The sequence below is a fragment of the Tamandua tetradactyla genome, chromosome 7 (genome assembly GCF_023851605.1).
Source record: "Tamandua tetradactyla isolate mTamTet1 chromosome 7, mTamTet1.pri, whole genome shotgun sequence".
NCBI lineage: Eukaryota > Metazoa > Chordata > Mammalia > Pilosa > Myrmecophagidae > Tamandua > Tamandua tetradactyla.
Genome location: NC_135333.1, coordinates 47,832,936 through 47,860,750, shown reverse-complemented (window position 1 = coordinate 47,860,750; position 27,815 = coordinate 47,832,936). Strand labels below are relative to the sequence as shown.

The window sequence follows — 27,815 nt, the reverse complement described above, 5'->3', positions numbered from 1 at the left end:
CTTGATTAGGTTGTCTCCACAAAGATGTGGCTCGATCAGTTGTGGGTATTAGACTTGTTTAGATGAAACCATGTCTCCACCCATTTTTTTGGAGAGAATGCCTTTTGAGAACCACCAGAAAGCCATAGCAGAGCCAAGTGGAGCCATGAGGCCTAGAGAATCACAGAGCCCACCAGCCATTAACCTTTGGAGATTCTGGGAGAACGATGGGAGAATGATGGGAGAATGAGGAGAATGCCACAGAACCATAAGGCAGAGTGTGCCAGCCAGCGACTTGGAGATGAAGAAGGAAGACGCCTCCCTTAGAGCTTCATGAAACAAGAGGCCTGGAGAGAAAGCCATGTTCACCATGTGCCCTTCCAGCTGAGAGAGAAATGCTGAACATCATCGGCCTTCTTGAACTAATGTGTCTTTCCCTGGATGCCTTAGATTGGACATTTCTGTAGACTTGCTTTAATTGGGACATTTTTTTCAGCCTTAGGACTGTAAGCTAACAACTTATTAAATTCCCCTTTTTAAAAGCCATTCCATTTCTGATATATTGCATTCCAGGGGCTAGCGAACCAGAACAGATTTTGGTACCAAGAGTGGGGTGTTGCTGAGGTTTGCAAATACCAAACATGTTGGAATGGCTTTTTTTCCGGTGGGGGGTGGGGTGTATGGTCCAGGAATTGAACCTGGGTCTCCCACATGGAAGGTGAGCATTCTAACCACTGAACTACCCATGTACCCTTGGAATGGCTTTTTAAATGAATAAGAGGAAGATTTTGGAGGAGTTGTGAGGAGCTTGATAGAGAAGGCGTAGAATGCTTTGAAGAGAATTATTGGTAGAAATATGGACTCTAAAGACACTTCTGATAAGGTCTTAGACAGAAATGAGGCATGTATTACAGACCGAAAGGAAGGTTAGCTTTGTTTTAAAGTGGCAGAAAATCTGGCAAAATTGGCTAATGGCTTTGGCTGGAAAACAGATTTTAAAAGTCATAAATTTAGCAGAAGAGATTTCCATATTAAATGTGGAAAGTGCAGCCTGGTTTCTCCTTGTAGCTTATAGTGAAATGCGGCAAGAGAGAGATAAGCTGAAAACTGAACTCTTGGGTACAAAGAAACCAGAAATTGATGTTCTGGAAAATTCTGAGCTTCCAGGAGGGAAGACTCCAGAGATGTATCTCCACCCATTCCACATGAGTCTTGATTAGTTTACTGGGATCCTATAAAAGAAGAGATATTTTTTAGAGAGAATAACTTTTTAAAAGCCATTCTATTTAAGGTATATTGCATTCCAGCAGCTAACAAACTAGAACACTACTCTCCTCCCTTGGCTATAAAAGTGACAAAACTTAATTGGATGGGATATAAGTTTCAGGGCATGAGGAGTTTCTGCAGTCCTGCTTTATCATGAGAAGTTGGAGCAGGAGTGGCCAGTAATAATATTAAGCACAAAATCTTTACAGGCGTGGTTTGTTCTAAGGCAAAATTCTCCTCTGGCTGTGGACCTGTGAAACTTAGAACAACTTATCTGCTTCGAGTTTACAAAGGAGGGACAGTCATTGGATGAGCATTCCCATTGCCTTAGGGAGAAGCTGGAAGGAAAACAAGGGAACTGGACCCAAACAATTCCAAAACCCTATAGGTCATACTTCATTAGATTTCAAGGTCTGAGAGTCAGGTACAGAGAGACATTTTATACTCTGGGCTTGAGAGTGTGGCAGTTCCACACTTTAGAAGGACTTACACAACAGCCCTGCTCTCTCCAAACACTGGGATGAGGGTTTTAACATATCCAAGTATTGGGGTAATTATCTTGTTCTCGGCCCCACTTCCTTCAAGCTTCGGAGTGACACCCAGACTCTGCCATCACTGGGGCACAGGCTCAACCCCAGGCTTTTCAAGTCCCTGGGAACTATGCTTTACTGTGTCTGAAACCTGGGGCATCAAAACTTCCTGAAAATGGGATGGCCAGACTCCCCTATATAAACTTTGGGGCAAACACACCCTTTCCACATGCATGGGTGGATCTTCTCTTCTGGCTTGAGGTATCTTAGCTCCAGACCTTGGCTTCCATGTTTCTGCCTTTAAAGTCACTTTTCCTTCAGTCTGTCCTTTTTAGTCTAGGCTGGCATGGTTCCATTTATAAAGATTCCACAATAAACTCGTCATTTTCCATTTACCATATAGGAATCCCAGCTCTCATACAACAGGACTTCCTACAGATCCATTCTGGCTAACTCCATTTCCAGTCCTGACTTGTCCTGACGTGGCTGATTATTTAAATCCTCACATGGGGCTCTATTCCTTGGGGACTCGCTGTCTGGAAACTTAGAATTTTCCAAGCCATCAGTTTCTGGTTTCTTTATTCTTAAGAGTTTAGTTCTCAGTTTATCCCTTTCCTCCCGCCTTTTACTTTAAGCTGCAAGGAGAAGCCATGCTGCATTTTTCCACATTTTATTTGAAAGTCTGTTCCGCTGAATATCCCAGCTTGTTGCTTTCAATTCTCCCTTTGATCCAAGACCAGTACTCAATTTTGTCAAATTCTCTGCCACTTTAAAACAAGGGCCACATTCCTTCCAGTTTGCACCAACACAATCATCATTTCCATCTAAGGCCTATCTAGAAGTACCTTTAGAATCCTTATTTCTACCAACAGTCTCTTGAAAGCAACTAGGCCTTTTTTTATCAAGGTCGTCACAGTTTTTCCAAAATCTTCCCTTTATCCATTTATAAAGCCATTCCAGCATTTTTGGTATTTGTAAATCACAGCACCTCGCTTCTCCAATATCAAAATCTGTTTCAGTTTGCTAAAGTTGCCGGAATGCAATATACTAAGAATGGATTAGCTTTTTCAATAGTTACAAATTTACAGTTCTAAGACCATGAAAGTGTCCAAATTAATGTATCAGCTGAAGAAAGGCCACTGTCATGCAGGGTTACCATGTCACATGGAAAGGCACCTGCTCGTCTTTTGTTCCTGGGTTCCATTGCTTTTAGGTTCCTTGTATCCTTGCTTCTCCAGGGCATGTCTTTCTCTCTGTGTCCTTCACTTGACTTCCTCTCTCTGTTTGCAATGTCTATCTTTCTGTGTTTTCTATCTTTATTTCCTTCATAGAGGACTCCAATATTAACTATTAACAACATAGACTTTTCTTGCGTATATAACTTTTCAAACCAGCATACACCAGTAAGATGATCTTATGATTTTCTTCATTTCTTTTAAAGTTAATGTGACGCAGTATTAATAATTTCCCAATTTGGAACTATCCTGGTATTCCTGAGATATAGACCTTACTTAGTTTTGAAGAAATTTTCTTTTAGCATATTATTTTTCTGTGGTAATTCATTTGTAATTGTCACATTGTTTCTGCTGAGTTAGAAATAATGGCTCCTTCATGTTTCTCTCACCAAACACTTAAAAGGAGAATAATATTCCTGGTTGCATTGGAAAAAGAAGTGCCTTTGCTGCTTGCCTCTACTCTCATCCCAGAATAATGAGTTGTCAGTGGTCCTCCTTCTCAACAGTGCTTCTATTTTGGGAGAATCAAAGACAGAAGGTTGAGTTTTAAATTTCATCTAAACAAGATGCATGTTGTAGGCTGAGCACAGCAGGCCTGTCCTCACCTGAGCTCAGTCCTTTTATAATGTCTCTCCTCAACTCCCTCCTTCAGTCCATCAATCATGTCCTGCCCCTTAATGGCCTGTCCCTTAAAAGGTTGAAACATCATAAACATTACTTTATCTCTCTCTTCTTTTTGGAAAGCTCCTGAGACAACACTTAAAGAAATAGGAGGTTTAATCCTTTTTGGCTCAAGTGTCTGAACTTAAAAAATGACAAAATGCCACAATATATCTGGCTCCTTCACTCAAAACAGTACTTCCTAAACCAGAACACCTAGGACTTCTTACTTTTCCTTTTTCCTAGGTGACATCTGATACCTGACATTCTTCAGAAATTACAAGCTAATACTAACTTTCTTCATAGCCTAAGACTCGAGAATATGAGAATGATTACGAACTCCAGTTGCTGTAGGTGCCAGGCATGGAACTAAGTGAAGTTGTCTGAGTACAGGAGAAAATAACTCTCCAGAAATTTCAATTGAACTAAGTGTAAACATATAAAGATACAAATATCTGATACTTTCTTTTAAATTACAAGTTAGAAAAAATACAAATTGACAAAAAGAAATATTTAACTATTAATATTTCTTTCAGAACTTATTTCTCCTTGATTTGGAACCTAAAATGCCTTTTCTTCCACACCAGGATATCATTGACAGGCTTTTCTTTTGAGTTTATATGGTTGCTGTAGGATTCAGCCTTAAACCTTTACAGTAGGAACAACATTTTATTTCCATTTTCATAATGGAAAACATCTGCTCGTAAATTATGTTCCTTTAAACAATTTTGGAACCTTTTCCAAGTTTTTTATTTGTTTTTAATTTTAGCATAAACACTTCAAAGAATTCTGAGGTCAAGCTTTAGTGCCTTAATTAAGGGAATATAATTTTAAGCTATCACTTTCATTTCTGTAAATTAAGTTCAGTTTAAGAAAGTGTATGAAGTCCTTTGTCAAGTGAGTTTCCCCAAAATATTATTTCTCTAGGAATGAGCAAATCAAAACCTCTTTTTGTGCAACTACATGAGAATGCCTATGCAGAGATATGTTTATAGTCCTTCTAGGGATTATAATATCAATCAAAAAGCCTAAGTTTGATCCAGTCATATCTGATGAACTGATGCTGAGGTTTTCCTACAGAAGATATGGAAAAAAGTCCATTTCTTTCTAGCACACTAAATATCTAAAGCACTGGCTTCACAGCCATGCAGTACAGCAGGCTCACTCTACTGCAGATTCTATTTGTCAAGCAAAGTATTGAACTGACTGTGGTTCACTTCAGAAGCATGCACCCATTTGAGCATATTGACTCCTTCCTTGATGTGTGTCCATTTTGTTGTTTTAGCACAAAACAGTTTTTAATAAAACATGCCATGAATGGGCTTAAGTTATACATCAGTGCAAAATGTCAGCACCCTGGAGTTAAATTTCCTACCAAGTCCAACATCAGCATACTCTGTCACACTTAGATAGAGAGATGGGTGTGTAAATGAAATTTAGGATTCCTTCTCACAAAAATAAGTAGATTATGGATAAAGTATCTGTTGTGAATACCATATCTAATAAAGTTCTTTGGCTATATGAAAATTTTCTTTAATAACCAACTAGGAGGTATTGTTTTTTTCTATTCTCATTAGTTACCCTAGAAAGTACATAAATGATTTATTTTTTCCTGGTATTTGTGCTATAATTTCTTATCCATATTTTCAACCTGCTGAGCAGAAGCATATCTTTTTAGACATATTTGCAAATGATAATTTATTTCCTGGCATACCATATTTTCTGTTTTTTTAACATGGGCAAGCACCGGAAATCGAACCCAGGTCCTTGCCTGCAGCATTCTTGCCTGCTGAGCCACTGTGGCCCGCCCACCATATTTTCTATTTTCAATATCACATCTTGAGTACAAGTGTCTCAGTCTCTGTCAAAGCTTGAAATGCTCATGTAATTTTTTTTTACTTAATACATAGCTAGTGTTCACAGAAGCATCATTTAATTTGTTTCATTCCAAACCAAACTCTGTGAAAATGTGTATTTTCCTCAGTTTTTTATGTTTTCCATCATATATCTGTTCCATTTTCTGGTAATATTTCTTACCACGATTTTTCTTTTATAGTAGTGACTTAGTTATAGTAATTAAACATAGACACACTTGTGTTTACATATTGGAAGGAATATTCTTCACATTAAAAAAGAAATTGCTCCCTACCATTTTTTCATGAAATCCACAGTCCTCTTAATCTGTATTTCATTCTGCTACTTAGATTGAGAGATGGGTTTATCAAATGTTTCACATTCAGCCATTTCCTCTAAGGAAATCAGCAGCACAAGTGTGATTATAATGGGCACTGCACCCTGGCTGGTGAGGCCCGCAGGAGGTGGTGGTGGGCCTGCTGCAGACAGGCCGTAAGCTGTCCTGGTCCCAGAGTCATTGTGCTCTCTGTGTGTGGCCCACTCAGGGCAGTCCCACTCAGAAACATGAGCCAGCGCTGTCACAGCCTTGGGCTTCTTCAGAGGCTCCCATAATCTGGATTATTTAATAAGATTTTCTGATGTTTAAGGGTTAGTAACTAATTTCCAACTTTGTTTTTATGTGCTGAATTTTAAGCTATGTACAGGAAAGATATAAATACTTAAATTTTTGGAAGCATCTAGCCTACAGTGCTATTTTAGCCATTCTGTGCATCTGAACAAATAATTTTTTAAAAGTTAAATGAAATGTGAAATTATTTTTTAATGAGACAGCAAATTTAACATTCTAAAATGTTGCTACCTAACTAGGAAAAATAATAGTTCTTTCTTTACAGTTCACAACCATACTTCTTTAGACCCTGTACCAGATGAAATACTCTAAGCTCTGATTTTGTTTGGTTTTTTTTTAGATAATTTTTACTTAAAAATGCAGTACACTGACCAAGCAAAAACTTCCCCCCTCTTCTTCCTCTATCCCTTGGTAACCTGTAATCTATTTTCTTTTTCTGTGTATTTGCTATTACTACATGTCTCTTCAAAGGGAAAGATAAAATATTTGTCCTTATTTCACTCAGTGTGTTTTCAATGATCTTCACGTTGTAGTATCTCAGAATTTCATTCCTTAAGGCTGAATAACATTCCATTGTATGTACCACATTTTGTTTATCCTTTTGTTGATGGATGCTTTTGTTTCTGCTGTTTTCCAGTTTTGAAAACGCTGCTATAAACAGTGGTATGCAAGTGTCTGTTTCAGATACTGTTTTTACTTTCTTTGGGGATATACCTAGGAATGGAATTGTCAGTCGCATTGTAATTCTATGTTTAACTTTTTAAGGAACTACCATATTGCTTTCCACAGTGGCTGAACCATTTTACATTCTCACAATGTACTGGAGTTCAGATTTCACTGCATCCTCTTTTGTTATTTTCCATCTTTTTTCATAATAGCCATTCTAGTTGAGTATGAGGTGAGATCTTATTGTGGTTTTGATTGCAGTTACCTAATGGCTGATAATGTTAAGCATCTTTAGATATGTTTATTAGCCTCCTTGGGAAAATGTCTTTTTGAGTCCTTTGCCCATGGATTATCTTTTTGTTGTGGTGTTATAAAAATTCTTTATGTATACTTGATACTAAGCCATTATTAGACATTTGGTTTGTAACTCTTTTCTCCCACTCTGTAGGATATCTTTTGTTTCTTTTTTTTTTAATATAACTGTTTATTTAAGTTTAAAAACAAAAAAAAAATAGATTTATTCCCACACTATACAGTCCATCCAAAGTGTGCAACCATTGACTCGCTTTATAATCACAGCGTTTCACATTCATCATCACAATCAATTTGAGAACATTCTCATTGCTTCAAAAAGAAAAATCCCATAGCCCTTATAACCCCTTCATATTGGCACTTAGCATTGGTGTGGTATCTTTATTACAACTAATGAAAGAATTTTATAATATCACTGTTAACTGTAATCTATAGTTTGCATTAGTCATATTTTCCCATATACCACTTTATTATTAAGGCTTTGTGATAGTGATGTATATTTATTCTAGTTCATGTAAGAACATACTTATATTTGTACTAATAACCGCAGTCATCATCCACAACAGGATTCGCTGTGTTGCACATTCCCATGTTTTATCCTCTAGCATTCCTTCTAGTGACATACACGACCCTATACTTGCCTTTCAACTGTAATCACAACCATAATTCAGCACTGTTAATTACACCAATAATAATGTGTTAACCATCGGCACTACCACTTCCCAAACCTTTACAATAAACCTGAATAGAAATTCTGCACAAATTAAGCATCTGCTCCCCATCCTGTACCCTGGTAACATATGTTGTAATTCTAACTCTGAGGTTTTTTGTTACAGTTAGTTCATATCAGTGAGATCATATAATATTTGTCCTCTTGTGTCTGGCTTATTTCACTCAACATAATGTCCTCAAGGTTCATCCATGGTGTTGCATTCATCAGGATTTCATTCCTTCTTATAGCTGAATAATATTTCATTGTATGGAGATACCACATTTTGTTTTTATGCATTCATCTGTTGATGGACACTTGGGTTGCTTCAGTCTTTTGGAAGATTTGAATAATGCTACTTATGAACATTGGTGTGCAAAAACCTGTTTTGAGTTCCTGCTTTCAGTTCTTCTGGGTATGTAGCTAGTAGCAAGGTAGCCAGATCATATAGCAGTTACATATCAGCTTCCTAAGGAACTGCCTAACTGTTTTCCACAGCTGCAGCACTATTCTACGTTCCTGCCAGCACTGAATAAGTGTTTTTATTTCTCTACAGCCTCTCTAACACTTGTAGTTTTATGTTTTTTTGATAGTGGCCATTCTAGTAGGTGGGAAATGATATATCATGGTTTTGATTTGCATTTCCATTATAGGTACTGATGTTGAGAACTTGTCATGTGCTTTTTTAGCCTTTGGTGTTTCCTCCTTGAAAAATGTCCATTCAAGTCTTGGGCCTGTTTTTTTGTTTGTTTGTTTGTTTGTTTATTGATAACTCTTCACACACCTATATTCTATACATTGTGTATAATCAGTGGCTCACAATATCATCACATAGTTGTGTATTCATTGGCATGTTCATTTTTTAGAACATTTGCATCATTACAGAAAACGAAATAAAATGGAAAAAAATCACACATACCATACCCCTTACCCCTCTCTCTCTCATTAACCACTAGTATTTCCGTCTACCCAATTTATTTTTACCCTTTGACCCTCCTATTATTTATTTACTCTTTATCTATATATTTTCTCATCTGTCCATACCCTGGATAAAAGGAGCAGCAGACACAAGGTTTTCACAATCACACAGTCACATTATGAAAGTTACAGCTTTATACAGTTGTGTTCAAGAATCAAGTCTACACTAACAGTCACCCCCAAGAGAGCCTCTTTTGTTGCTCAGATGTGGCCTCTTTCTCCAGCCAACACAACAAGCAATCTCACCACCCTCCCCCTGTCTACGTGGGACATGACTCCCAGGAGTGTGGACCTTTCTGGCAAAGTGGGACAGAAATCCTAGAATGAGCTGAGACTCAGCCTCAAGGGATTGAGAAAAACTCTAGAATGAGCTGAGAGCCAGCATCAAGAGATTGAGAAAACCTTCTAGATGAAAAGAGGGAAGAGTGAAATGAGACCAAGTGTCAATGGCTGAGAGATTCCAGAGTCAAGAGGTTATCCTGGAGGTTATTCTTACGCATTGAGTAGATATCACCTTGTTATTCAAGATGTAATGGAGAGGCTGGAGGGAACTGCCTGGAAATGTAGAGCTGTGTTCCAGTAGCCATGTTTCTTGAGGATGATTGAATAATGATACAGCTTTCACAATGTGACTGTGTGATTTTGAAAACATTGTCTGATGCTCCTTTTATCTACCTTGTCAACAGATGAGTAGAACATATGGAATAAAAATAAATAATAGGGGGAACAAATGTTAAACTTAGTTTGAAATGCTAGTGATCAATGAAAGTGAGGGGTAAGAGGTATGGTGGGTATAATCTTTTTTCTTTTTTTTCTGTTTTCATTTTATTTCTTTTTCTATTGTCTTTTTATTTCTTTTTCTGAATGGATGCAAATATTCTAAGAAATGATGAATATGCAACTAAGTGATGATATTGTGAATTACTGATTATCTATGTTAATGTTTTATTAAGTTTGTTAAATTTTTTTAAATTAATAAATAAATTTTTAAAAAAAAGAATCAAGGTTATTGGAGCACATTTCAGCAGTTTCAGGTACTTCCCTTCAGCCATTCCAATACACCAGAAACTAAAAAGGAATATCTATATAATGCATAAGAATAACCTCCAGGATAACCTCTCCACTCTGTTTGAAATCTCTCAACTACTGAAACTTTATTTTGTCTCATTTCTCTCTTCCCCCTTTTGGTCAAGAAGGCTTTCTCAGGCCCTTGATGCTGGGTCATGGCTCATCCTGGGAGTACTGTCCCATATTGCCAGGGAGATGTACACCCCTGGGAGTCATGTCCCACATATGTGGAAGGGCAGTGAGTGCACTTGTTGAGTTGGCTTAAAGAGAGAGAGCAAGGCCACATCTGAGCAACAAGAGGTTCTCTGGGATAACTCTTATTTTAAGTATACTTAAAATTATTCTTTGCAGGAATATGTTTCATAGGGGTGAACCCCAAGATCGAGGGCTCAGCCTCTTGATTTGGTTGTCCCCACTGCTTACGAGAATATCAGAAATTCTCCAAATGGGGTAGTTGAATATTTCCTCCTTTTCCCCAGTCCCCCAAGGGGATCTTTGCAAATACTTCTTTAATCACTGCCCGTATTACTCTGGGATTTATCAGTTGGGCCTGTTTTTTAATTGGATTGTTTGCCTTTTTATTATGGGGTTGTGGGAATTCTTTACATATTCTGGATATTAAACCCTTACCAAGTATGTGATTCCCAATTATTTTCTCCCATTGATTAGGTTCCCTTTTCACTTTCTTGACACAGTCCTTTAGAACACGGAAGTTTTTAAATTGAGGAGATCCCATTTATGTTTTTTCTTTTGTTACTTGTATTTTGGGTGTCAACTCTTAAGAAACCCCTACCTACCACAAGATCTTGAAGATGCTTCCCTACATTATCTTCTAGGAGTTTTTTAGTACCCTAAATAGTTCTTCTATTTAGGCCTTTGTTCCATATTGACTTAATTTTTGCACAAGGTACGAGTTTGTGGTCCTCTTTCATTCTTTTTTGTGTGGATATCCAGTTTTCCTAGCACAAGTTGTTGAGGAGACTATTCTGTCCCCACTGTGTGACTTTGCCGCCTTGTCAAATATCAGTTGCCAATAATGTAAGAGTCTATTTCTGAACTCAGTTCAATTCCTTAGTCAATATATCTATCTAGTCTTTAGTTTTGCCAATGTTTGCCTCATGTATTTTGGGACACCATGGTTAGGTCATAAATATTTATTATTGTTATTTTCTTGGTAGATTGCCTCTTTTATTAATATATACTGTCCTTCTTTGCCTCCTGTAACATTTTTTTCATTTAAAGTCTATTTTGTCTGATATTAGTATAACTATCCTGGCTCTCTTTTGGTTACTATTTTCCTGGAATATCTTTTTCCAACTTTTCTCTTTCAGCCTATTTATGTCTTTGGATTTAGGGTGAGTCTCATGTAGACCACATGTAGGTATCATATTTTGTTGTCCATTTTGCCAATCTATGTCTTTTGATTGGAAAATTTAATCCATTAACATTCAGTGTTATTACTAAAAAGGCAGTACTTACTTCAGCCATCTTATCCTTTGTTTTTTATATGTTGTATCTTATTTTTATCTCTGTTTTTACCCTTTTATTTACCCTTCTGATACTCTTCACTTCTACACTCTCCTCAAGCCTCTGTGTTTTATCTTTAATTTTCAGCCTGCAGAACTCCCTTTAGTATTTTTTGTAGGGCAGGTCTCTTGTTGACAAACTTTTTCAGTTTCTGTTTATCTGTGAATATTTTAAAGTTTCCCTCATTTTTGAAGGTCAGTTTTGCTGGATAAAGAATTTATAGCTGGCAGGGTTTTTTTCTTCTAGTACCTTAAATATATCATACCACTCCCTTCTCGCCTCCATGGACTTAGAAACCAGGACTTTTTGTGGTTTCTTTGTATGTGACAGATTCCTTTTCTCTTGTTGCTTTCAGGATTCTCTGTCCATCCTTGGCATTTGACAATTTGATTAGTATGTGTCTTAGAGTAAGTCTGTTACGATTTATTCTGATTTTAGTACATGGAAGTGTTTGTTTATGCTTTCGTAAGAGTTGGGATATTTTCATCCATTATTTCCTCAGATATTCTTTCTAGCCCTGTTCCCTCCTCTTCCCCTTCTGAGTCATCGATGATGTATAGATTTGTACACTTTGCACTGTTGTTCGAATCCCTGAGATTACTATTCAATTGTTTCCATTATTTGGTCTATCTGTTCTTCTGTCTGTAAAATTTCAGATCGCTTTCCTGATTCTTTCTTCTGCCTGTTCTTATCTGTTGTTGTGTCCCCATAGTGTATTTTTAATTTCTTCTCTTGTACTTTTGTTTCCCATAATTGTTATATTTCTTTTCAAACTTTCAGATTCATCTTAATGCTTACCCAGTGTCTTAATATCTAATATCTCTTTAGCTATATTTTTCTTCATCTCCTTGAATTCACTTAAGAGATTTGTTTCAACATCTTTGAGTATTTGTTCCTAATTCTCTGTCACCCTCAAAGTTTGATTTGTTCCTTTGATTGGGCCTTATCTTCCTCTTGGTATGGATTGTTAGTTTTTGCTGATGTCTAAGCATCTGATTATCTTGATGAGTTTTTACTTTGAAATTCAGTTTTTCTCACTTATCTAGGGTTTTACTGGTTGGAGAGCAAATTCTGGGGGTGAGGCGAGGAGTTGGAGCCCAAAAGGAGTTTCCTAGCTTCGTTTTTCCCAATAAGAGCACACTAGGAACTCACAATAGGAGAGCAAACAGCTTCACAGTACACTGGAAAGGGGTCCAGTGAGGGCACCTCAAGTTTCTCCTATGGCTTTTTGAGGCCACATTTTCTTGATATGGTCCTTGCCCGGTTAATGCAGCTCTTTAACATTTTCTGTAGTTTTGGGAAGGGTATTGAGTTTAAGTCTTCTCTGCTGCATTTACTCAAGGCTGTTTGGAACAATGGCTTAAAGAATCAGACCCTAGCAACCTGAATAGCTGCTCAAAAGTAGTGAGCAGCCTTTTATCTACCTTATCAACAGATGTGTAAAACATATGGCATAAAAATAAATAATAGGGGGAACAAATGTTAAAATAAATTTAGAAGATTGAAATGCTGGTGATCAATGTAGGGGTAAGGGATATGGTATGTATGAATTTTTTTCTGTTGTCTTTTTCTTTTTCTGAATTGATGCACATGTTCTAAGAAATGATCATGATCATGAATATGAAACTATGTGATGATATTGTGAGTTACTGATTATATATGTAGAACAGGATTATCATATGTTAAGAATGTTTGTGTTTATTGTTATATATTTTTTTAAAAATTAAAATTAAAAAGAAAAAAGGTTAAAAAAAAAAAGTAGTGCGCAAGGGATTGGACTACACACCCAGATCTTTGGTTACTGTCTAGTTTAGTGCACCAGCAAGCTGCACTAGGATCCCGGGTTGAAGACCCCATTGCTGCCAGCCACAAGACTGTGGGTGTTAGAAAGAACACCATACTTGAAAGAGATTACGCGCTCACCTAATTGTAGAGAAGAGAAAAATTTATTCACAGTCTTGCAAGAACGGGTGCCTACCCAAAAAATGATGGTCAGTGCCCTGAGCAACTAAAAGCAACATTTATTTAACCCGCAAGTCCCTCCCCTGTTTCTCTGCTGATTGAATACTTCAGAGGTTACAGCCTATCCGGATAATCTAATTCATATTTCTGGTGGGAGGTACCTACTTTTGATTCACTTTTTATTTCAGTGACTCTGGCTGTTAATTTTTTTTTTTTTTAACTTTTTTATTTTATAGCATAGCATATATACAAAGCAAAGAAATAAAAAAGCAGTAGTTTTCAAAGCATTCTTCAACAAGTAGTTACAGGACAGATCCTGGAGTTTGTCATGGGCTACCATACGATCCTCTCATGTTCTTTTCCTTCTAGCTACTCCAGAATATAGGAGGCTAGAAGGCCCAAATATTTTTTTATCATCACAATCAACTTTTTTTTCTTTCTTTTTTTGTGAAAACTACCATATATACAAAAAAGCAATAAATTTCAAAGTGCAGCACCACAATTAGTTGTAGAACATATTTTACACAATTAGTTTGACGTGGGTTACAATTCTACAATTTTAGGTTTTTACTTTGAGCTGCTCTGAGATACTGGAGACCAAAAAAGATACCAGTTTAATGATTCAGCATTCATATTTGTTAAATCCTATCTTCACTGCATAGCTCCACCATCACCTTTGATCTTTTCCTCCCTCTCTTTAGGGGTGTTTAGGCTAGGGCCATTCTAAATTTTTCATATTGAAAAGATCTGTCATAAAATGGGGTAGAGATGGAACTATCTAATGTTCTGGAGAGGCTGGGCCCTCTGGGTTTCAGGACTTATCTGGACCAGGGACCCATCTGGAGGTTGTAGGTTTCTGGAAAGTTCCTAGCCGTTATTTATTTAAACTTGTTTCTCCCTGTTTGGTGCCAATTCTAGGCTTATATCAGAGGTGATCTTCTTTTCTTCCTGCAGCCTGAGTTGTTCTGTAGCCCTTTTCAGGTCCTCTGTGAAAGCTAAATTTAATTTTCTTACAAGTCCCCCCCTCTTTCTTTTTGAACTTTTTTAGTTTTCACATTTTACTATTTTTTCAAACTTGATAAGAGCCGTTTCACACTTTTTATCATAGGGATCTTCCTTTTTAAGGGGGTACAAAGTGTTTTGCTCATACTGAATAGGCATTTGCTTGGTTAAGGCAGACTCAGTGAAAGTCTGAACTAACCCTTGGGCACATGGGATAATGCAGCACCAAGTGCTGTGAGTACCCCAGCTAGGGTGATTAAAGAAGTTAACATGAACAGGGCCACCCCTTTCCATTTCCTAGACTAGTTTTTTTTAACATCCCATGAGGGGGTCATCAATGCCTAAATTTTTCTCCAATTCTTCAGATAAGGCCTTCAGACCTTGGAAAGCTTTGGTGAGCGTTCATTTGGGTCTGTATTATTGGGGACAAATGTATAACAACTACCCCCCACCATAAAGCTAACACCTCCCTTTTTGGCTCACATCATGTCTAGGGCCATCGTATTCTCCCATGTCATTTGGCTAGTAGCATCCAACTCTTCTGCTCTTTCTTCAACTGCATCCTGGGTGTGATTGATTACTCCACTCTACATTTTTGTTGATGGTGACCCACCAGAATAAGGGTGATTTCAATTCTGCAGCTATTTAATTTCTAGCCTTAAACTCATCTGGGATTTCCCTTGGTACCGCTATACTATCTAAATTAACTCAATCCTTATCCTTTTCAAATGCTAGGGAAAATGGGATGACCAATTGGACCAGAGCACTGGTCCCTTTCCCCTTCTTGGGTAAAACTGGTTGGAGGATTCCCTTTCCACAATACCACCAAAGGCCTACTTGTGGTGTGGTTAAACTAGAGAAATTGCCAGTATTATCATCAGTCACATCCCATGCTTGGGTACCTGAGACCATGGTCCTGAGGTCCTGGAGCCCTTTTTCCCATCTAGAGAGACAGGAAAAGTAGTTTCCTGAACCCAGGCAAGAAGTCAGTATGGTCCTGACTTTTTCACCCCTGACTGGAGGAAAAAGTGAGGACAATGTACTACAGTTCTCACCAGGAGTAGTATTCTGAAAAAGGAGTACCATGCACTTGAACTCCTTTTTGTGTTCCTCCATACTCTTCGGAAAGGGCACAACAAGAACAGTGGGTCATTCTGTTGCACACACATAAGTTGCTTTTGTTTAGACTCTGGACTATATATATGATCCATTCTACCCAGGCATTTGTATCTCTTCACCCTGTCCCTATGGTTATGGTTTGCTCCAAGTTCTCTGTTTCATCCACCCTGACAACTTTGAGATTATTTTGTATTAGGGAACTAACCTTTAGCTGAGTGTCCTTAGGCGCTATTGAAGAGTTAACTGGAGAGGGCATTACTGGTGTTCCGGACAGGATTTGTATCCTGAACCTTCCTAGAGGGTCTTTTCCAGTGAGGTCTCCCCTATCCCATATATTCTATCAACTATTACTGCATCTCTGCTGCTGCCCCCTACTAGATGTTTGTCTGCTTTCTTGATGGTTATCACCACCAGGTTACACTGTTTTCAAGTCTGTGAAATTAATTCCATGTCTGCGGTTCATCCTTGAAATTGGGTAATCCATCATACATCATCCCAGGAGGGGCAAGGAGATGCTCTACTGTACATCCCCCTGCTGGTTCTGGATGCAAGTATTTGTTTTTCCAACTCTATTTTCATTGACTTAAGTGTCTGCTGTCTATTATTTGCCAAGCATCAAATATTAGGCCTTGAGGACAGGACCCGTTCCCCCAGGATGTAACCTACCCCTGGGCAAATATTTCAGAAAGGCTCTCTTACCCCAAACTGCCTCAGCCCAGCATCTTCTCCCCACCCTCCATCAGTTGTGTTCTTGCAGTTACTTCTCATTATTCAGCTTCTGTTCTCCAGCAAATGCATTCTTACGTAAACTCCCCTTATTTATTATTCGCCTTCCAGCATTTATAATACTGTGTGCCTAAGGCAGAAATTTTAAATTTTACCAGTGGAAAACTGCCAACTCCAAACTTAGCCCCCTATTTCTGAAAACTAGCCAATAGGGACTTGCCTAAACCTTGACCCTAGCTTTTTAATCCTAAACCTTAAAAACCCTATCCTCACCCACTACCTCGGGGCAACCGTCTTTCTCTTTCTCTTGGAACACTGCCTAGGTAGCTCTGTTTTTCCCTGAAATAAAGCCTTTGCGTAAAACCTTTTGTTCTACCTCCTTCCTGGTGACTTTGCTGAGTTTGCCTTTCATCAAACTGTACAGTTTGGGGCTTCAAACTTCAGTTACATTCATTACTAATTTGACAGGGTTTATTGCATCCCCAATTTGGACTATAATTTTTCTCATTTTTAAATTGAGCCCCAGATCCCTCATCTGTCTTCCTTGGGTAGGACTTTTCTTTGGCCAAGGTCACTTATTAACTATGTTAAAGTACAGAATCCAAACCCCAAATCAAAAAAAAAAAAAAAAAACCCTTCTACCTTCTACCCTCCAAACTGTTGTCTCTTTAACGTGATTTTAAAGGGTCCAAGTTGGAGATATTTCTCAGGAATCAGACTGTGTTGTTGGATACTTACCGCCTGGCTTAGGTATTTGTTCTTTCACTTGGGTATAGTTAGTCCAGCCTTTCTCTGCCATCCAGATGGCCATTTCAGTTGTCAACATCCTTCTTAGGCCTGTTGGAGTTTGGACTCTTCACAATTTGATGAGGACCCAACTTCCAGGTTGGTATTGATGGACAGCATATTCAAGAGGTGGGGTTTGGGCCAGCAAGCCGAGATGCCTGAGGGATGACAGAGTAGAGGACAAAGCCAGTACATAATTCTTAAGGAAGAGGTCTTTTGCAAAGTTAGCTACTAGCATGGTTTTTCCTAAGGCAAAATTCCCCAAATCCTCTAGCTCTGGACCTATAAAACTCAGAATAAGTTATTTGCTGCTGACATACAAAGGAGGGTCGGTCATAGGATACATATCCCTTTTTACATAAGGAGAAATTGGATGGAAGGAACACAGGGGTTACCAGATCCAAGCAATTTTGAAAACCTGCAGTGTGCAAACTTCATTAGATTTTAAAGTCTGAGTCATTTATCTTCAGGGCTTTAGAAAGCAGCAGTCCCACCGTTTCCAAGGGCATGTACAGCAGCCCACCTTTCTCTGAATGCAACCCTGGGGAACACTGAGGAGACCACACCCCTCTTGGCTCCACCCTCTCTAAGCACTGGGGCTGCCCCTGAGCTCTTTGCCATTTCTGGGGCACATGCTCAACCCCTCCAGGTGGTGGGAGCCAGGCTCTCCCCAATTCCCTAAGGAATGTGCTCAACCCTCTCTCCAAGGCCTGGGTCGCAGAAGATCGAGCCGCCCTGGTGTCCATCAAAAATGTAATTTCTCCTGATATGGGCCCATCTTTAGATTTTATCAGGCTTCTGGTAGGCTTTTGAGACAAGGAGATTTTAACCTCCCTAATTTTTAAAATTTATTAGGGGTATCCCCCAACCTTCTTTAAATTGAGGCACTCCCTTTTGAAATGATCAGGTTTCCCATAGTGATAACACCCTGCTAGGTCTTGTACCCCTCTTGCTCCTTTATCCCCTTTGTCCCAGACTGTTTCTCTATTTCGCCTCTGCCTGTCTCTTCCTTGCTTTATCTTTAATCCTTTCTTGATCTTGTGGTTGACTGTTCTCAACGTGATTTTAACTTGTTTCTGCTTTCCTTTTCACAACGCACTATAACCAGTGGCATGGCAGGGGAAGCCATCCAGCTAAGTGACTTGATTTCTGCACTTGGCGGGCAGCCTGAGGAACACCCAGCCAGCATTTGCACTAGCCCCTCAGCCAAACTTGTCCCTGGCCCATCTCTAGCACTGTTCCCCACCCGCAAAGGGGCCAATGGCTACACAGTCCTGAGAGCCCGGAGCTGGGCCACATATGGTAGAGGGGTTTGGGGCTTAGAGGGGGCAGCTGGGTGGGTGCCAAGCTCATGCTCTCAGGACTAACTGACCAACGTTCAACTGCTGTTCACATGGAACCCTTCTGCATTTCGACCTTCAAAGTTCTCATTTAAATATTTGCTGTTACTACCAAAATCTGCACCTGCGGCAGCTCCACCCGGGCCTGCACGCTAGGCTTCAAGGCTCATCACAGCAGCGTAGCATTCACGGGGTTGGGGGATTCAGGTGGCACCACCGGCGGTGGCCCGTCCCACTCTTGTCCCTCTTGCACACATCCCAGCTGCTGGTGACAGCCAGGTATAGGCCCAGTGCTTCAGTGCCATTTATTTTTGCAGCCCTGACACTGAGCAGTTTTGAATACCCCTCTCTCACCTGCTTGCCATTTCTTTCTTGTACAATACCTCAACGCAGACAAACAACAAACAAAAGTCCACGCCTGTACAAAAGAAGGAACAGGTGATTCTACATCTAAAATAAAATGTAGGAGCAAAGAAAGGAGCCGGATTGGGTCTTAAGGGCTGCCATCACCAGTAAAGTTGAATACAGCAAAACATCACATCTAAAATACACTCTGAGACTTTCTTAATAACCTTCCTAGTGATTTATTCTTTCAGCTCTTTATCTTCTGGATCTTTTTCTGAATGTTAGCTCAGGACTCCTTTACAGTTTGGGGTCACAGGACTATCAGAGTCTGTCCCTCAATATTTTCTTACTTGGTCCCTCAACTTCGGCAGGTAAGCCAAAGGAGTTTTGTTTAAGTTCATTCCTTAAAAAAAACTGTCCAGGAAGGTTTTGCTGGAAAAGATGCATCTTCAGTTTATTAAGAATCCCTGTGTGTCTTTAATCATCCAACCTCTTCTTGACTCAGGTACTTGCCTAAATAACTTAGAAAGCAGGCGTGGCATCTTTTCTGCCACCTCAAATAATGCCAGCATTATTGCTCAGAAGTGGTTGGCAGGTCCTCTTAGGAGACACCCTAACCCTCCTAGGAGTACAATTCCTGCACTGACACTTTGAAAACTGAACTCATACAGGAAAACGCTCCTACGTCAAGACAGTTTTATTCACCCATTTGCTTTACTCTTGTTAGTAGCAAGTCTGCAATTCCTGCATTTGGCAAAGGGATTTATTATAGAGAAACCGAGACTGCATCAAGTGGTCACATACCACTTTGAAATAGTTCTATTGAATCAAAGAGACAAAACTAGGAAATTACCGAATACAAGTAGCTCTCGGTAGCTTCTTCAAGTCCCTTTTAAGGACTAAAAATTACTAGTTTTAGCTGTCTTTTCCTTCAGCTACCTCAAAGGCTTTATTTAAATTCTGAGATTTTGGTATAGCCAATTTTATCCCCTGTATAGTGAGGCCTTAAAGGTCTCACACAAAGCCAGTCCTCATCTGCCCTGTATTTTGGCCAGGATACGTTGGGTAGCCCAGTGCTTTCTTTTGTCCAAATGTACATTTTTCTTTCCCTTGGTCTGCCAGTGTTCCAACATTCTTCCTCTGAACTATCCAGGGGAATGCTCCTGGAGGGGGGGGTGGGATTTTATAGGTACCCCTCCCTTTTTCCCCGGCCAGCCAACTGCCTCTATCCGTTCTGAGTCTGCCTGGTTTCCTTTGTTTCGACACCATCTCAATCGTCCTACTCCAGCCTTTTTCCTAGCAGGAGAGGGGAACCGTGGATTGGAACTCCACACTTGCTTAACACCAGCCTCATTTATGGGAATTCATCCTGACCACCATGGTAGTACTTAATAGCCTTTTTCTTACTTTGGTCTGTTCACAGAGTTGCCTGCTCACTGTGAGGCAGATATCCCCCCTTTCTTCTTCACAATTGGCGGATTTAAGCATCTGGTCTCGAGTCCTTCTGGCTGCCAGAGGTGGGCCCCCAAATGAGAGTCTGAGATCACTTAATCAGCGGGGTACACCTTCCTTTCATCCTCCCCAGGGGTCCCCCTCTGAAGCCTCGGGTCCCAGACAAGCCCACAAATTATTAGAAAGAATACCATACTTGAACAAGAGTAAGCATTTACCCAATTGTGAAGAAGAAAATAATTTATTCACGATCTTGCCAGAATAGGCACCCACCCGAAAAATGGTGGTTGGCCCCCTGAACAACTAAAAGAAGCAATATGTATCTAACCCACAAGTCTCGCCCCTGTTTCTCTGCTGATTGGATACTTCAGAGCTTACAGCCTCTCCAGATAATCTAACTAATTCAAATTTCCAGTGGAAGGTTCCCATTTTTTATTATCCTTTTTATTTCAGTGACCCTGGCCGTTATTTATTTAAACTTGTTTCTATCTGTTTTTTTTTTTTAAGGTCTGGGCGTTTTTTTATTATTATTAATTTAAAAAAATTTAACAACAAACGAACTAAAACATTAACATGTGATCATTCCATTCTACATATATAATCAGTAATTCACAATATCATCACTTAGTTGCATATTCATCATTTCTTAGAACATTTGCATCCATTGAGAAAAAAAAAGACAACAGAAAAAGAAGTAAAACGAAAACAGAAAAAAAAAAGATTATACATACCATACTCTTTACCCCTCGCTTTCATTGATCACTAGCTTTTCAAACTAAATTTATTTTAACATTTGTTCCCCCTATTATTTGTTTTTATTCCATATGTTCTACTCGTCTGTTGACAAGGTAGATAAAAGGAGCATCAGACACAGGTTTTCACAATCACACAGTCACATTGTGAAAGCTATATCATTATTCAATCATCATCAAGAAACATGGCTACTGGAACACAGCTCTACATTTTCAGGCATCTACCTGTTTGGACCCAATTCTAGGCGTCGGTCAGAGGCGCTCTCCTTCCCTACCTGCAGCTCAAGTTATTCTGCAGCCCTTTTCCTGTGCCATCTTGTGTGAAAGCTAAACTTAATTTTCTTATGGGGTGAGAGGTGCTAGACACTGCACAAAAAATGAAATTCAGTGGTACTTAACACAATTCACCAACCTCTTCCTGCTTTTCTCTTGATGCTTCATAGTGTTCTACTAGACTCCGGAGTTTCTAGATAGTTGATCCCACAGTTCTTGCCAGTTTAGTAATTTTCTTGGCAGAGGAAATGACCAATTCCTTGAGCTTCCTTTCAACAGTCCTCTGTTAATGTGTGTTAATACAGCTTTTTGATAATGAAAATGAGAAATTTGAATGGGCAAATTCTTCATTTTTATTCTCATGGGATTTACCAAGAATCATAAAATTTTAAAGAGGACTTTTCTTTTTACTTATAAAACGGAACTTTTGGGATTTGCCAAAATAAAACTGCTTTTTCTGTTTGTTTTTGTGTGTCCTTCAGCGTGTATTGGCCCTCAGCTGACAATTAACATGTTGTCCCTTGCCGTTGTTCACCTATTCTTAAAGATCTTTGTTTTCTTTAAGCTGGCCTCTTCCTTGCATGTTGAACTTTCAGGACAACCATAAAAAGACTGAAATAAGAAGTGTTTTTTAATGATTTTCCTTGGGAATTCTATTTAACTATTCTATATTCTGCCTACCTGAGGAGTCTTAAGTGGTAAAGAGATGATTTGATAAGGATTTAAGATGTTTAAAAAGCAGCAGTTTTATATGAAGTTCTTCACAGGCAACAGATTTAAACATTTCTTTAGAAAACATAACAGCAGCATGAAACATTAATCACTATTTTATTTGCTATTCCAATGACTATTTGGGGTTAAGCCTCATTTGTACATGTAATAAGCAAGATTTCTCCTAATATATTAAAATCTAGGGTTTTGTAATTTACCATTACATGTAATGAAGATAGTTCAGCCTGTTACACTTAATATTGAGAAATAACTGTTCTTTTAAAAGTAAAAATTTGAAAATTATTTGCATTTTCTAGGTTGTCCTTTGTGGAGGGTCTTCTCGAATCCCAAGGCTACAGCAGCTGATTAAAGATCTTTTCCCTGCTGTTGAGCTTCTAAATTCCATTCCTCCTGATGAGGTTATCCCTATTGGTGCTGCTATAGAAGCAGGAATTCTAATTGGAAAAGAGAACCTCTCATTGGGAGACTGTCTTATGATAGAGTGTTCAGCCAAAGATATTTTAGTTAAGGTATGTTTATCTAAGTCTTCTATACTTTTACAGAAAAACGGAAGAAATTAATTGTCCTAAATTTTCATACAGACTATTTTTACAGTAAAACTTCAAAATTATAAATTTAAATTGTTATAATTTTACTTTTAAATGAGTTTCTTACATTCTTTTAATTATTATTTGTGTATCATATTAGTTTCTTAATAAAATGAAAACTAATTTTAATTCTAAGATTCTAATAGATATATGTTTCAATATATCTTTGGATAAAGTATATTGATTGGGATTAAGGATTATTTTTATTTTTTATCTTTGTATTTATCTGTAAGTCCAAATTATCTACAGTGAAAATATATATAACATTTTTAATAGGGGCATTGTAAAGATAAAGACCAAAGAATATGCATATTCTTCTGCTTATTAGGGAATGGATGAGTCAGGAGCCAACAGGTTCACAGTACTGTTTCCATCAGGGACTCCTTTGCCAGCTCGGAGACAACACACCTTACAAGCCCCTGGAAACATATCATCAGTGTGTCTTGAACTCTATGAGTCTGAGGGGAAAAATTCTGCAAAGGAGGAAAACAAGTTTGCCCAGGTAAATCCATTAGACTATGAATTTGTCATTTGAAGCTATTTCCTTTTCCTTTTGGATTAGATTTAGTTTAAACTCTCAGTTAATACAAAATGGATATAGGGCATTGAATCCATTTTAATGAATGTATTATTTCTGCTTATCTACTTTCGAAAGAGGGAAGCAACAGCAATTTTAATTTTAAAGAGTTGTGGACAAATAAAAACTATTTGTACTTTTGACCTTCCTTGGTCATTAAGAAATGAAGCTCAGTGTAGTAAATGCCTCATTTTCTAGCTAGAGGATGGATTTATTCTCAGGTTGGTTTCAGTGTTGGCCTCATTCTCTTTTCATTACACAGCAGGGCCTCTGATATAGTATGAGTTTCTGTAACCCATCGGAACCCCTGGCAAACTCTTTCAAAACACCAAGTGCACGTTTCATACAGTATAATCTTCTGCATCTTTAAGAAGAATGCGTAAGAGCCACATTATTTAATTAGCAGCATGCCCAGAAAATACAGTTACATAAAAACCTGTGGGAGCATGGTTGTTTGTGAGGGGGGAGCTGCTGACCACCATACATGTATGCAGAAAATAACTATAGATCTTTATAGATCTATAGAACTAGATGGAATCTTGATAGTGGATACATTTGAGGGTACCAAGTTGTTAAGCTACTGGAATGCAATATACCGGAAATGAAACAGCTTTTAAAAAGAGAATTTAACAAGTTACAGGCATCCAGTTCTAAGACTATAAAAATGTCCAAACTAAGGCATCCAGGCAAAGAGATCTTGGCTCAAGAAAGGCTGATGAGTCCAGAATACGTGTTAGCTGTGAAGGCATGTGGCTGACATCTGCTGGTCCCTTGCTCCTGGGCTCCATTGCTTTCAGCCTCTGTTCCTGTGGGGGTTCATCACTTTGCTTATCCAAGGCTGGCTTTCATCTCTTGACTTTCCTTGGCTTTCTCCAGGTTCAGGCTTGCTTAACATCTCATGGCAACATCTGCTGGGTTCCAATCATCTCCAAACATCCGTGTCTTTGTTCTCCAAGCATTGGCATCTGTGTCAGCTCTGCTCTGAGCTCTCTCCAAAATGTTTCCTTTTTTAAAAGGATTCCAATAAACTAATCAAGACCCACCTGTAATGGATGGAGTTACATCTTCATCTAATCAACAGTCACCCCCACAATTGGGTGTGTCACATTTCCGTGGAGATGATCTAATCAAAAGTGTCTACCCTGCATTAATGAATTAGGATTAAAAGAAACGGCTGCCCACACAAAATTGAATCAGGATTAAAACATGGCTTTTCTGGGCGGGCCGCGGTGGCTCAGCGGGCAAGAGTGCTTGCCTGCCATGCCGGAGGACCCCGGTTCGATTCCCGGCCCCAGCCCATGTAAAAAGCAAACAAACAAACAAAATATAATAAAAAACGAAAATGTTTAAAGATGTTTCCCTTTCTTCCTCCCTTCCTTCCTTCCATCCTTCCTTCCTTCTCTGTCTAAAAAAAAAAAAAAAAAATTCTAAAAAAAAAAAAAAAACATGGCTTTTCTGAATCTTTTCATAATAGATTCAGACTGGCACAGGGGAGTTTTATTTTCTATACTTTTTTTTTTTTTTTGACTTTTTTTTATTAATTAAAAAAAAATTACAAGAAAGAAACACAAACATCCCCAACACATACACTCAGCAATTCACAATATCATTACACAGTTGCATAATCATCATCATGATCATTTCCCAGAATATTTGCATCAATTCAGAAAAAATAAAATAAAAAGACAACAGAAAAATAAAAAGAAAAAGAAAAACAGAAAAAAAAATTTTACATACCATACCCCTTACCCCTCCCATTATTTTCTATACTTTTGATGAACTTTTTGCAAACAATATAGGACATGAGCATGAATTACTTTTATAATAAATATAAAACAAATGTAGGTTAAAAAAAGATTTATAGTATGATTGTTTCTTGTTTTATATATTATTTATATATTCGGAGAAAAATCTGGAATCAGGCTAAGATATCAGGTTGTTTTGGAGGTAAGGGACTTGTTAGTGACTTAACATCTATATTAAAATATTTATTTTTTCTTTTAGCTTTATATTTATAATTCCAACAAAGGAATAATGAAAACATATACAGATATGTAATATGCCTAGTTTCCAACTTGGAATCTCCTGGAATCAGATCACTCCAGCTAGTGATATTTCAGAAGCCCCTCCAGTTGCATGTGGCAGCATACCAGCACTTCCCTTCACATCAGATGTCTAAGCTCAAGTGACAGTCCTCGTAGTGCCCTTGCTGCTTGCCCTCTTGTCTCTTCACATACCACTCAGAGATTCTGTAGGTGCTGTTACTGCATCCTGACTTAAAGCTGCCAGAAGAAGGAGTAGAGTGTTCACTTTATCTGGGCACAATTACAAAATCACAAAAACACCAAATAAAGCCTTTTCGAGTTCCCATCTATTCTAATTTTAGTCAGAAAACTTGATATTGGCAAAGTCAGAAAAATTATTTTCAAATTCCAAATCTGATTTATTGGCATAGTTTTCTCTGAAAACCAAGGAATTTTGTAATAAATTCATTAGAATCTCTTATTTTCAAATATAATCTGGGTTGTACAAAAGAATTTATCACGTTTCTTTTAAATAGAAGGATTTTTAAGTTTATTTAAAATATTTGATTTTTTAAAAAAATTTGTAGAAGTCTTAGCAAAAATGTGATTTGCATATTACTGATAGTGGCTTACTTACCAAAAAAAAAAGTAATCATTTTCTGAGCCAAACAGTACTATATAGAGCCATTTTAATCCTAGGACATGACATTTAAGAGGAACAAATACATTAGTTGTCCTATATTTCCTCCTTCTAGAGGAGGCGATTTGAATTAAGATAGCTTAATTCGATGAATTCTGTTTAAATGGTAGAACTGAAAACTGCCTAAATTAAAATATTTATTTCAGTAATAAATAAGATTAAGTATAATTTGGAATAATTGATGCATCAGTTTATTTATATGTCAAAGTACTGATTCATCCTTTTCATTGTGTTTTTGCATGAACAGGTTGTACTCCAGGATTTAGACAAAAAAGAAAATGGATTACGTGATATATTAGCTGTTCTTACCATGAAAAGGTACAAAATTAAACTACTTCTGATGCTAAAACATTCACTTTGAGACTTAGATTTTTTTCCCGAGTTTATTAATTTTCACCCATTGTCATTTTGTGCAAAACATTTATTGAAAATTTATAATGATTTGTCACTTTACACCCTGCAAAATATATTACAAAAATACATATATCTCACATCATTTGTACTTTTAATTAATTATTTTGGATATAATCAATCAACCTAAAATATGGTCCATGCTAACATGAAATATAATTTTAATCATTTTCAAATATAATTTTCTAAGATCTGTGTAATTCATATTAACTTGTCCTATAAAAGGATAAGTTTATTTTACTATTGTTACAGAAAATCTCTAGGAAATAAATTACTAATTACCATATTCCTAATAGCAGCCCATCCGTAGTAAGTAATTCCTTCCCATATTAATATTAGGAACAACTTATTCCATAAATTATACTTAGCACAAATATCAAATTCATCAGGAGGGATTTTCCTTGGCCTGGGCTTGAAACAGCATGATGCATCTTGACCTTGTACGATATACATGGTTTTGAACTTGAAAACTTTATCATGGGTTTTCAGGATACAAATTTTCTCTCAGTGGTCTAGGAGGAAATTGCTAAGAACAACTCTGTAAATAGTTGACACTAAATTTAAAGATGCTGAAATTGTGTTTATTATTTCTCTTATTATTCTTTCAAAAATTAAAATAATCTCATCCATAAGACATTTCCTAAGGGCATTCTGTTTTCTTCAGGTGAGCTTATAAAATGTTATTTATTCTTTTGTTTGTTTAGGGATGGATCTTTACATGTGACATGCACAGATCAAGAAACTGGAAAATGTGAAGCAATCACTATTGAGGTGGCATCTTAGTGTTTTAGAGAAACCATGACTTTTTTAGAACTAGAATATCAACATTATTTTTTTTTGTTTGTAAGTGGTGTTTATAACTTTTTAAATGAACCGTATAATCTATGTTTCTATTAAACTACAATATATTGGTAACTGTTGAACATGTTTTTCATTTCAGATGAATTGGTGGGAAATATAAGGAGACATTTCTGTCATGAGGCTGTTAAATGAGTTGATTGAAGGGAATTTTGTTAGAAATTTAACATTGTGCTTTTTAAATTTCTCTACCTCTATAACTTCCAATTTTACAGTAGTTTATTGATTCTTGTTAAATAATTAACTTAGAGAAATTAAAACTCCTTAATATTAAATGAAATAATGGCAGAACCACATGCAAAGTATACTATTTTTGATTAAAGAGGGAAAAAACACAAACTCACATCTCATTGCATTTATGTGAATATATCTGTACACATAAGCTGTACACAGAGCTAAACACCAGCTCTTCACCGTGGCTTCTTTTGTGGTGGGGGTTATTGGGTGTTGGGGGACTTTTACTTTTTTTCTTTTTACGATTTTGGATAGTTTGATTTTTTCCCCTCCAACAAATGTTTTCTTTTTGAAGTTAAAATAAAAGATTTTTCTTTTTTTCTGAAGAGAGGGCAAGCTAGTTACATTCCATTCCTCAGACAATATTCCTTTGGGCATTGAAATCAGTGGGCTACTCACGAAAAAGCTTATTCTCTTAATATAGCAAGAGAACCAGGCTCCCTGTACTGGGGGAGAGCCAGAAAGGTGAGACATACACATCATACTCTAGATTTTATTATCAAGAGGAGGTTGCATTTATTCC

The 27,815-nt window shown here is 37.7% G+C and overlaps 1 protein-coding gene across 4 annotated transcripts in view; it reads left to right on the top strand.

The window, feature by feature from the left end:
• Positions 1-27,115, top strand: part of LOC143691200 (heat shock 70 kDa protein 14) — a 51,121-nt gene extending 24,006 nt beyond the window's left edge. For 3 of the 4 annotated variants that reach the window (XM_077169356.1, XM_077169355.1, XM_077169352.1), the window contains 4 exons: positions 22,198-22,410; positions 22,817-22,990; positions 26,037-26,107; positions 26,905-27,115. In XM_077169356.1, coding sequence (XP_077025471.1) covers positions 22,198-22,410; positions 22,817-22,990; positions 26,037-26,107; positions 26,905-26,983 — 537 coding nt within the window. In that variant the 3' untranslated portion in view covers positions 26,984-27,115. Of the gene's footprint in view, positions 1-22,197; positions 22,411-22,816; positions 22,991-26,036; positions 26,108-26,904 lie in introns of those variants that run through there. The other variant, XM_077169354.1, reaches the window with a different exon arrangement.
• The last annotated feature ends 700 nt before the right edge of the window (positions 27,116-27,815 follow it).